At 36.1% G+C, this 11,726-nt stretch overlaps 2 protein-coding genes across 5 annotated transcripts in view; both read right to left on the bottom strand.

Annotated features, from left to right (window-relative positions):
• The window catches only part of LOC107738098 (fer-1-like protein 6), a 17,603-nt gene extending 9,779 nt beyond the window's left edge, over positions 1-7,824 (bottom strand). For 2 of the 4 annotated variants that reach the window (XM_016549768.1, XM_016549770.1), the window contains exons 1-15: positions 6,286-6,371; positions 5,947-6,139; positions 5,415-5,740; positions 5,157-5,265; positions 4,251-4,407; positions 4,036-4,156; positions 3,839-3,939; positions 3,088-3,178; positions 2,662-2,781; positions 2,404-2,556; positions 2,131-2,308; positions 1,900-2,024; positions 1,347-1,481; positions 1,012-1,158; positions 747-854 (exon numbers count right to left, since the gene is read on the bottom strand). In XM_016549768.1, coding sequence (XP_016405254.1) covers positions 747-854; positions 1,012-1,158; positions 1,347-1,481; positions 1,900-2,024; positions 2,131-2,308; positions 2,404-2,556; positions 2,662-2,781; positions 3,088-3,178; positions 3,839-3,939; positions 4,036-4,156; positions 4,251-4,407; positions 5,157-5,265; positions 5,415-5,740; positions 5,947-6,073 — 1,998 coding nt within the window. In that variant the 5' untranslated portion in view covers positions 6,074-6,139; positions 6,286-6,371. Of the gene's footprint in view, positions 1-746; positions 855-1,011; positions 1,159-1,346; positions 1,482-1,899; positions 2,025-2,130; positions 2,309-2,403; positions 2,557-2,661; positions 2,782-3,087; positions 3,179-3,838; positions 3,940-4,035; positions 4,157-4,250; positions 4,408-5,156; positions 5,266-5,414; positions 5,741-5,946; positions 6,140-6,285; positions 6,372-7,006; positions 7,194-7,453; positions 7,611-7,748 lie in introns of those variants that run through there. The other 2 variants (XM_016549771.1, XM_016549769.1) reach the window with 2 other exon arrangements.
• A 193-nt stretch (positions 7,825-8,017) lies between these two features.
• On the bottom strand, positions 8,018-9,390 carry LOC107738111 (fer-1-like protein 6). Its single transcript, XM_016549800.1, has 5 exons — positions 9,322-9,390; positions 8,752-8,831; positions 8,442-8,559; positions 8,286-8,340; positions 8,018-8,182 (listed from the first exon to the last, which is right to left on the bottom strand). Exons 1-5 carry the CDS (start codon positions 9,354-9,356, stop codon positions 8,018-8,020), a joined length of 453 nt encoding a protein of 150 aa, XP_016405286.1. The 5' UTR covers positions 9,357-9,390.
• Positions 9,391-11,726: the final 2,336 nt, after the last annotated feature.

Genomic DNA, 11,726 nt, shown 5'->3' with positions numbered 1-11,726 from the left:
CTAATTAGTTGTAATTTTACATTTTTAAAATTTGCCACTATCCTAGGTTTTGCCCATTTGTCAGTAAGAATTTTATACTCATTTAAAACACAATCAAATTTAATATGCTCCCTTATTCTTTTATATATTTTAATATGTACACATCAGAATAAGTATGTTGTTTGAATTTTTACATACATATTGAGTTACACTGAATGACAATGGAACATTATTTCAACCAAATTTTGACATTTTATTCTCCAAAAACATATTTCAAACCTTAAAAGTAGACAATTTACTTATATTAATGTGCTTTCTATGGACATAAAATCACTTTAGTAAATTTCTTTTGATCCAGACATCTTAATGTCTTTGACCCATGTATATATGTTTAATAGAAAATCCTTATACAGGGTTAATATAAAAAATACAATAAATATATTATCATTTTGTGTATGTGGGTGCTTAGAAATTGTTCATGAACTTATGAAATCAATGGTTCATAAATGATTTTCAAGAATAATGATGGCCCTGGGATTCAAATGACTAACGACCATGAATCTAAAAGAAAATAAATAAAGTCTTTACTGTCAATGTATGAAATGTAATGACTGCAAACACACAAAATCTGTCTCACGCTATGCAATGATTTTTACAACTGTCAGCTAAACTAGAGAGCAATGCAATGTACCTTCATAAGAATGGTAATGAAGTGGTTACCCATTTTTTGTATTTAACATATAGACCATAAGTCACAGATTGTTTACCTCAATTCTGTACTTGCAGAGCACAGGTCGAATGTATGACGGTACTGGAATAACCCCTCCATCCGGCTCATCTAAATCAGGAAGTGTGTGTGCTCCTGATTTGGAGATCTACAGGATCATGGGACAAGACAATTATACTATAAATGTTATTATTATTTATAGCAGTAGTAGTAGACATAACAGTAATATTAATAAATAGCAGATTCAACCACATCTGTACTGTAAATGCACATTACTGTCATGTGTTGTGTTTGTAAGACTGGACCTGAATGAGTTCAAACGCTCCCAGTATGTCTCCTCCTGACAGACTGCCACAGAACAGAGGGCTGTACTGCAGCTGAGGAGGGGAGTATCGCTCATCTGACAGTCTGACTACAGGAACAGCCACTGTCGACCCCAGGTACTCTATACCCTGGAGAAAGCAAACCATCGCTTCAGCTCAAAAATATTTAAGACAGATACTGCAAAGATGAAGAGAAACAATACAGCAGCTTTTTTTCAGCTGCATATAATGGTTAATTAAACTACAGGACAATCCACACTAGGACAAGACCTACATTTGTAGTCTGCATACTGTATAAGGGAATATATTTTCCTCACCACTGCATCATCATCATACACTTCAATCACAACAAGCGGTGGCTCCTGGACTATTTCATAAAGCCCTCCACACAGACACACATTATTTATAAGGATCAGCTGATTCCATGTGGGAGTCAGTGTTTGCTTGATGATCTAAAAAAATGTACAGTATGAACAAATATCAATTACCTTTTCACATAATCAGATCATTTGCTTTGTGGTAATTATATCCTTTGTGGCTAATTATCCAAAACCAAGTATGTATATGTAAAATAGGTGCTCTTACTTCTCTATACATTTTCTAAAATGTATTTTGACGACCGATTCACTAATTAAACTTCCTGTACTTCAAAACCTTGCACTTTTTCATTGAACCATAATAATACCATTATATATATATAGACATATTGCTACAGTATTTGCACTTCTGGATCTGTACGTGTTAAAAGTTAAGTCTAATTTAAACTCAACTATAGTGAAAGAACATTCTAATACAGAATACACTAGTGCAGTTAGCAGCATCATCTATTGGATTTTTGTCTAGAATATCGTCACAGAAACTCATGCTTACACCAGTGCTTTGGCTACTGGACAGAAAAGACACCCAGGCAAAGGGGTCTGAGAGGCCAGTGTTGTCTGCTGCAATGAGACCACGAGCCTGGTACATATGAGCCCTCAGCTGGAACAAGTGCTGCTCTGCAAACCAACAACAAACAGGGTCAACATGCAAATCAGTGTCTTACAGATAAAAAGAATGGATACTGAAAAAACAACAACAACACAGAGCGATGAGCAGTCTTGCCTGTGTAAAGTAAATAATCAGGAGGAGGGCCAGTCCTGTCCTCAGATGAGATGCCTTCCAGTTCAAAGCCTGATGGGAGATTGTCCAACATGTGGGATGAATCACTGCTAGTTCCCAGCCATAAATACACATCAAGTTTAGCCTGGACTGTCCACCCTGGTCCACGCTTCCCTGGAGGCTGAACGACACATTTCCTTTTAAAAGTTACAGGAGAAGTGGCAACAAAAGGTATTTAGCATTTGTCAATTTTCTATTTGATTACAGAGTTCAGACCTTGAGGAACAGGGTCTTGATCTTCCCACAGTCTCGGCCTCTCTGCTCTGGGCTTTGTGAGAAGAGCAGATGACGAGCAGGGATTCTGGCACACACCAGACGCTTGTTATTACTGACCAGACACACAAACACGTCTGGTAAAGTGTGTTGAGGCTGAGAAAGGCATGAGATGAAGATAAATATTAGTAATGATGGAGACTTACATTATACGTATAAGAGTTCAAGGATGTGCATATAACAATGACACAAAATAACAACCTCTTCCACGAGGAATCTCAGTTTCTTTTTAATTTTCTGGACTTCCAGCATCATCTCTTTTACAGTCAAAGATCTCCTCTTGGGCTCAAGGAGTCCTCCTGCTACTTCTGTCATACTCTCCTGAAGAGCAGCAAAGAAAACCAAAGACTAATATACAAGCACCACAAGTTTAAATAGTTTAAATACACTTCACAGAATTTATGTTCTCGTGATCCTATACACCTCTTTTAACTGAACCTACAAATTAATTTCTTTACAAATGTTATATTTTGATTGTGAAAAGAATGAGTTGAACTAGACTGTGGAGGAAAAGCAGCAATGAGCAATAATTCACAGTCATACAAGAACAGTAAAAGACAGAGGGCTAGTCTGAAGTTTTACAGATAGAGGTCTTTAATAATGAGAGCATGCACAGAAGAGACCCACCAGCTCCTGTTTGCACAGAGTGAGCCTCTTTTTGTCCAGTAAGGTCAAGTTGCTTCCCTTCACCTTCTTTTCAGCAAAAGCAATAAACTCGCTGCAGTAAACATACCATTACATCCAGCAGAAACATAATTAGGACACAGTTTTAGAATTTCATTAAAGAGAGCACATTAAAGGGATAGGTCACCCACAAATTAAAATTCTATCATGTTCTCATGTTTTTACATAACTGTATCTTTCTTCCGTGGAACACAAAAGAAGAAAGTCCCAATTGTTTTTGTCCATGCAATGAAAGTCAGTGGGGTCCAAAACAACATTGGATCCTAAAGACTTTTATTGTATGGCCTAAAATAAATAAATAAATAAATAAATGGACCATGGATAAAAACAATTGAAACAACATAAGGGTGAGTAAATTATGACAGAATTTTCATTTTTGGGTGAACAGACATTTTATACAGTTCATGAATAATAAATTTTCTTACATCTTGTGAAATAAAACACCTGGTTTTGCTATAAAAACACTGTAACTTTCAGAATGCAGAACCGTGACACAAAAGTGAAAACTAACCCAACAGTGACACCTATTGGGTGTTCAGAAAATTGTTTCACCCTGTCACATTGTAAGGAATTTGAACATGAAACTTTACTAACATTTAAAAAAAATGGATGTTATGACCCTATTAATGGTAAAGAGCTTTTGTTCTGGTATCACTGAATATCTCCATTAACTCCCTATGGTCATTAGACTTACCTGGCATCTCTTCTAAATTCCCGAAGAACATGATGCATGAGAGTCCCGGCTTCTGGAGACAACATTTTATCCAATTCTGCCACCTTAGTGACTCCCTCCTCCTGATAAACATTAAATGAAAAGAATCACATGAACTACTAGCTGATTACATGGCACTGTAATAAAACACTACGGGGTTGAGGGTTCACATCACATACAAACATCAGGGCAATTGTGTCCAGCATGTTGGCGTGATGGAGTCGGTACGCTCGATCCTCCCAGCTGCTATAAATATACACACAGGGCTTCTGCGTTCCAATGGGCAAGTGCATGTAATGCCTGCACAAACAAGATTATGGGTCCAGTCATGACTAAGGTATTTTCCATTATTTAATGAAGGTATAAACTTGTTATAAACTTGTGTTGTAAGCACCTCTGTGCATCTCCAAAAATAGGTCTTTCTGGTGTAGTAGTAGATTTGCACGGCATTGTTGCTGCAGTGTCCAATAGAGGAGTGGTCACTGACACATCTTCAAGCTTTTTCTTTGAAGGAGGTGGTGCAGTACCATCAATTAAGTTCCCAAAGTTACCTGAATAAACAAGCACACATTTAAAGGAGTCATATTATTTGTATAATCATAATATTGTTAGTATATTAATTTCATAATATTGACATTATCCGTTCAAAGACATTTAGTATGTTACAGTAAAACGTTTAAGTAATTTTAACTACAAAAATTATCTGTGCCCCCCAAATTGTGTTCAACCTCGTCACCACGGTATTTTTCTATTACAAAGAACTGAACATTTCTAACAGTTGTGACACTCAAAAAGAGCTTGACAAATTGAGTGTTGAATGTATTCATTTAGCTCAACTGTTCAGCCCTGTTACCAAATATATTTTATGGAAAAAAATGGCCATGAACAATTAAAAAATATATATTTTCTTTTATTTATGAGAGATTAAACCAATACTTGGTCTCAAACTAAAGTCTCTACTGAGTGACAGCTTAGTTGGATAAATATACCTCTCTTTTATTGATCCATTCTATGTTTTTTTAAATTTAGTTAAAAAACATCTAGAATTAATGCTGTACATTTAGACATGTACAACACTTGGAAACAGGGTTGAAAAAATGACAAACTTCACAAAAATATGCTGAAAATAAAAATGTAATATTTAGTTTATCCTCATAAAGGCTGACTATGAACATTAATCATTAAATCATTAACTCCACCATGACCAGAAAAAAAATTTAAACTTATGCGTTTCAGACCCTATTTTGATCCTATTTGTGGTCAGTGCCATGTTGCTGAATGTAAAAACTGTAATATTTACCAATGGTGAACTCAAGGCTGACAGGTCTATCACCGATTCTTCTGTCAATCATGGAGGCCTCAAACACACAGCCAAAGAGCAGGAAAGTTTCCATGTCTTCATCATTTATCTAAATTAAAGTTAAACAATGACTTGGGTGGCTTTACAATATAATGGAAATGTTAGTGTAATGGAAAGAAAAAGGGCAAAAAAAGTGCAAAAAGATGGACAGATTAAAGAGTAGAGTAAAAAGAAGAAGGACTGCTGCAAAACCTTCACCTTCTGTGGGGACTCCACTGGCATCACCTCAGGCCCTACAGTCTTGGACTTCTCTTCCTCTCCTCCGGCTCCAGTCCCAGTTTTGGGATCTTTCGCCCCTGCTTTTCCTCCCTTGGTATCTTTCAGACTGATTTTTGAGAGCAGGGATTTAGAGTCAGGAGCACCTCCAGACAGGATCTCCACACTCAGCTCTATGTAAACCCTGCCTCTGTAGGACACCCCCTCTCCAACACCCTCGTTCAGCTCCTGGCTGTCGTCCACCAATGTGGAATTACGAAGTGAACCATAGAGGTTGATCCATGCCGGTCCGAATGTGGGCAGGAAGCCTTGAGAAGAGCAATGAAATATTAAATTATAGTATGCTAAATAACTACCGCCGTTTGTTTGAAGATGGTACTTGGTTTGATATTTTTTGTATTTTGTTTTTCTAACAGAATCATTTTCAGACATTTCTATGGTGTCCAAATACTTTTTGTGGCCACTATAATTCAAAACATCTTTTTTTTTTTAACAATGTAATGAAATGGTGAACCATTGTCTCCATCATTGTCATTTGAGATGGTATGTAGATCAATGTAATGAGTCCCAATGGCCACATCATTCATGCTTCCCTCATCCAGAACCCGAATCTTCAGTCTTTGACACAGTGGAGGAAACATCTCTTTAAACACCACCTGCTCGTTCCACACTGGGTCTGCTGTGCTCTTCTGAGTAGATGTCCTGCCCTTTCAAGCAGAAAATAAAGAACGCAAGTATCTCATATACTGTATACATTGCTATACAACCACAGTCACTAACCAGTATACCAGAATACTGACCATAACACTAAAATAGCATGCTACAAACAAACAAACTGCCAAAAAGCACCGACCGTTCATGCAAGTCGCACAGTGGGGAACCGTCAGGGCCCTCTAGGCCCTCAGAGACGGCCTAACTTATTGCAAAAACAATATTTACAATTTTTAAATAAATGTTTTAAATAAAAAAAGTTATTACAAATTTTATTTAAGCAATTCATAACTAGACAAACATCATCTAAATAAAATAAATATAATTTATCTGAGAAAAACAACAACAACAACTTCTCCAAATCTGCCTATTCAGTGAATGGACTTATGAACACCGCCCATTTCAACCATATTTGAATGTTTCCGCCTAGCGTCTGCGGCTCTGTGATTGGAGGTCCAGCTGTGAAATTACAGAGGGCCAAGCAATAGTAAATCATTGGGAGAGTAATTTCGATAATTTGCTGTGAGCGCTGTCATGGTGTATTGTCTTAAACACATTACATTTGTTGGTTTTGTGTGGTAGGAGGGATTGAGTGTCTGTATATTTTGTGTGATGATGCATCTTCAAGTCTCGGTACTTGCTCTGCCGCAGCAGCAGCAGCATAGCAGATCTATTCTGCCAAGACCAAATACATTAACATTGTCATGTACATTACCATGCCAATCCCTCCGAGAGTTGTCATGACAGAACTAATACTAAAATAACATTCATTGAGGCTAAGTAATGACAGAATGTTTTCATTTTTGGTTAACTATCCCTTTAAGTGGGTTTGTTTTGTAATAAGCACTCAAATGTGAGCTTACAACTTGACCGAAGAATGACACCTCTACATAAGGATCTATGAGGGCTGTCGTGTCTCCAACAAAGGCTTTGGTCACGTTGGCCATAATACTGGAGTTTATTCTGGGAAGACCTTCTGCACGGTACACGATCACGTAAAACCGAGCCCATGGCCGTTCAGGGTTTAAGCCCTCGGGAAGCAGGAGGTGTCTGGAGGAGGACAAAGGTTTTCAATATCATTTTCATGAGACACAAAGGAGATGTAGTGGCAGTTTATCAGAAAGGAAAGTCACTGAATTCATCTTTATTGTCTGAATACTAAAGCAACAAAGCGAATACTAATTATAAATGGTTTCTTAGATATCTGCCACCATGGCTGTCCAGATTAACAATCTTAAAATAGTAGATGAGATTTGTATTTTTTATTGCATTCAATCTTTAATATGCCATAAAACAAACTGAGATCTTACTTTTCTATCTGCTCTTCGGCATCACTGAACTTCTGGGACGGTGCTGCAACATCTCCCTTTCCTGACACGCTGATATCACACTTCAGGTGACCTTTCACCCCTGTGCGGATGTCAGCGGGGTCTGTGAGCGTGGCCCACTTATTGATGAACTGATGGCCTGGCACAGCAAGACAAGATTTAGTATTGTTTTACAAGTAGAATAACCAATAATCCAAATCTCAGACCAGACCAGATTCTGAACTTTTATCTCTCTAGTTAAAGAAAAGATGTGACCAAATGCAAACCAAGTGTTTACCAGGCTGGGAGTAAACTGTCCCAACATCAATCTTGAAGGTTCCCACACAGTAGCTCTTCATGATCTTTGAGTGCATGACCTTTGAGAGAAGTGCACAAAAGTAAGCATTGCAGCTTACATCAAGAAAAGTATTTTGTTTAGCCTAAGTACTTACAGATAGTTTGATGACTTTGTCAAAAAAGATGTCTTGATTGCAAAAGAAGTCAAACACAAAATACTGTTGGGATGAGAAGAACACGGTTATTAAATTTTTGCCATTAATGCCATTATCAGAAAGTGTCCATCAAAGACAGCATGATCACCTCATTGTAAAAGGGAGCGTTGGTTCCTTCTTTCACAGACGTCTGCTTTTTCTCATCTCCAATTTCAATCACGACACTAGGGTCTATATTGTCCCCGACTAGTTGTCTAGCCTCTGTTATATTGATGGAGATCTTAGGAAGAACAGATTTTGACTCTCAATATTAAGAATATCAGCTTTATCATCTCTAAACAAGAAATAACTGCAACTTTTACTCAAAATGTATTGAATTCTACCTGGAAATGTTGTGGTTTGCTTTCACCTTCCAAGATCTTGACCACAGGTTTACACCTTTTAAGTCAGAAAAAGTAAAAACATGAACATGTTGTACATAATCTACAAGAAATAACACATTACACTGTGTAAAGTTTGGAGAGAAAAACAAAAAGTACCTCTTAGTATTAGCAGTCTGTCTGAAGGAAGCGGGTGCAGAGGTGGACGCTTCAGAGGGTCCAGGCTGGGGTACGTTTACCACGTCTGGATCGCCAGGATTAGTTTCAGGCTCAGCCTCTAAAGCGTAACGATTAAACCAGCTCAGCCAGAATTGGTTTACAAACATTTTAAACCTTTTTAAGGATCAGCTGCCATATGTCTGAATTTATGGTTTTGAATATCTCTGTCAACAAAACCATGCAGTTAATCCTCATGAAATACTCTACATCTTACGTAACATAGGCCTAGTGTTTGCATTCATGGTCTTACCTAGAGCATTTTTGTTTGCGATTACAACACCCTTGTGTCCTTTCCTGTGTTTCTTCTTCACTTTTATTCCAAACTTTTTGCTGCAGAAACACATTGGAATATCAGACCATTGTAACTCCTCTCAGTAAAGTTTTTTCCTGTTTTTGTCTCTTTCACATAATTTACGTGTAATGAGGAGCCCTAGTAGTTAAAAATTGGGACTAGTGAAGTTTACGTATGAAACCCCCAAAAGCCCAATGTTAGCAGTGTTAATATTGAGCAAGCCTGTTGGGCTTTTCTATTCACAGTTTTACAAGCTGTACACTCACTACTTTACATTGTAGCAAATTGTCATTTCTTCAGTGTTGTCTCATGAAAAGATATAATAAAATATTTACAAAAATGTGAGGGGTGTACTCACTTCTGTGAGATACTGTAAAAAAAACAAAAAAAACATGTTATTTTGGATAAAAGCATCTGCTAAATGACTATTTATTAGATATCAACCATTTATGCAATCTGTGCTATTCAGAGAACCAATAAACAAGTAAAACAGCTTTCTGAAGAAAAACTGTTCCCAGGAGAGCTTACCCATGTGGCGCAGTGCTGTCTTTATCTCGGTCCATTCTTGCAGGAGAAATTCATTCAAGAGAAAATATCCTGTGACTGTAACTCACTCCATCAAGCGAGACAGTGAGTGTACTTCCTCCCCAAACGTCTGTTTAACTTTCTGTTGCCGAACGATTGCATTACAAACAAGGGTGGAAGACTGTGGCATGTGTGTTTTTAGTTAACTCAATAGAGGCCATAAACAACATTTAAAATTGTAAAATTAAATGATTATCAATAACACCAAACACTCCACTGCCAAAAATACAGATAGGAATCTTGTGTTGTATTGTGTAATATTGCAACTTTATAGTCCTGCAGTAAATAATAAATTTGAAGTTGGATAGAATTGTGCATGGAGTCTGTCGTTTTTAAGTGTGCACTCAAACATTCCTCCTTATCAGAATGAAAGTATGACTGAGGCCATAAAACGACATTTGACACATGGCATTCGAGCTTCTCCATCTGGACTTTGGTGGTACCACTTTACAATAAGCTTCTACACATTAAGTAATGTGTATCATGAGCTAAACTTAATTTTGCAGCATTTATTAATCTCGGTTAATGTATAAACATACTATTGTGCATATATTATAGTCGCTTAATGTAAAACGTATTAGTACAAATAGAAATTAACAAAGATTAATGCTGTGAAAGTGTTTTATTAGTAGGGCTGCACAATTAATTGAATTTCTAATCACGATTACAATTATGGATGCCACAATTACATAATCATTCAAAGCGGCAATTAATCGTTCAAAGTCCACTTGTGTTGTTCTGTGTGCTTAAGATGCTTTTTTTTCTTCTTTTCTACATGTTATCTTAAGGGTTTTTCCATTGTTTTAGTTTTAGTATAACATTATAATACCATTCATATTTTTACTTTTTTTTATAATTTAAAGAAGAAACCAATCCGATGTATATTTGACACTTGAGGCTTAATACTATAGAAAAGCACTAAAGGTTTTTCAGTTGGGAAGGTTACTTTGGAAATGTAATAGGTTCCAGATTACAAGTTACCCTATTAATGCAATGTAACTGATTACATTTGATTACTTTTGTAAATTTCTAATGTTTTCAACTGTTAATCATTTTCAAACATTTAAAGCAGGCAGGGTTAACTTTACAGTAGTACTCAACACTGATTACTGTCAGACTTTCAAAAGCCTTAATCACAAAATCAGACTTTAGCACCTCTTTTTACTTATAGGTTAAATACAGATTTAAAATCATAACAAGAAATAGTTTAAAATCAAATTTGAAATCAAATCTTTGCATAGCTCTGACAGGAAACACTTGCATCTAACAATACCTTGGAAAAAACGGTCAATCTTAAAAAAAATAAAGCATATACATAAACCCAAATAGGAAATCAAATAAGCACGTGTCCTATTCTGTGTCCTAAACTCCTGAAACATTGGTGTCTCATATTTTAGAGCAATGCAATTTGGGAAAGAAATCAATCAAATCTGTATGTTTGTGAAAATATTCAGATGTAATCCCCTTTGTAATCGTTAACATTTTCAGAAGTAACTAATTTAATTACACATTTTTTCATTTCATTTTTTGATTTGTTACATTTGTTTTGTAATTAAATTACGTAACTCTGTTACATGTAACCAGTTACGCCCCAACACTGCCTATGATTGCTGTTAGTTCATGTTAACTTTTGCCTTGGGTAATGTTAACTTGTGCAGGCTTATCATAAAGTGTTTAGATTAATTTTATTTGAACAGCATTAACTTGTTCACAGTGTCTTAAGACATTAGTCATTGACATACAGTAGTTTTGTGGATTAAGTGCTTCAAAACATTAGTCAGTGTTTGAGATATTTAATGTCAAAGGAGCTACATACTGAAGTGTTCAAACTGGTCTGAAGCGCAAATGATGCAAATTAGGTTGTTAAACTCCTACTTAGAAAGTTATAAGTACTTAGCATGACACTGTTTGCTAACAGTGAAAAGCAGGATGTACAAGGATACACCTCTGGTAAATATATGCACCAACAACTCAAACATTGAACTCTGTATTTGCCATCGCCAGGCTGAATTATTTATTTTGTTGTAGTGAAACATTGTAAAAATTTAATTTTACAAATAATATTTAAAAAATGCTTATTATATTTTTAGAAGACTTTGATGTAAATCAGAACCATAGTTCGATGCTTATAATATTGTAAGTTTTATTCTGTAAAGCAGTTTTCACCCAGACTTTTTCTTTACCAAAATAATAACACAGTACAATCATTGAATTAAACATGTTGTATGTGGTAGGAAAACAAGAACATTTGTGCAATATAACATTGTAAATCTACTGTGAGTATGAAAAATCTGTAGGAACACTTCAGTGAATTATATGACTAAATAAATAACATGATTATCGGGGTC

This window comes from Sinocyclocheilus rhinocerous, unplaced genomic scaffold, assembly GCF_001515625.1.
Source record: "Sinocyclocheilus rhinocerous isolate Xijiao unplaced genomic scaffold, SAMN03320098_v1.1 scaffold1365, whole genome shotgun sequence".
Classification (NCBI taxonomy): Eukaryota; Metazoa; Chordata; class Actinopteri; order Cypriniformes; family Cyprinidae; genus Sinocyclocheilus; species Sinocyclocheilus rhinocerous.
Note: the sequence above shows the minus strand (reverse complement) of the source record. Positions and strands in the feature narration are given on the sequence as shown.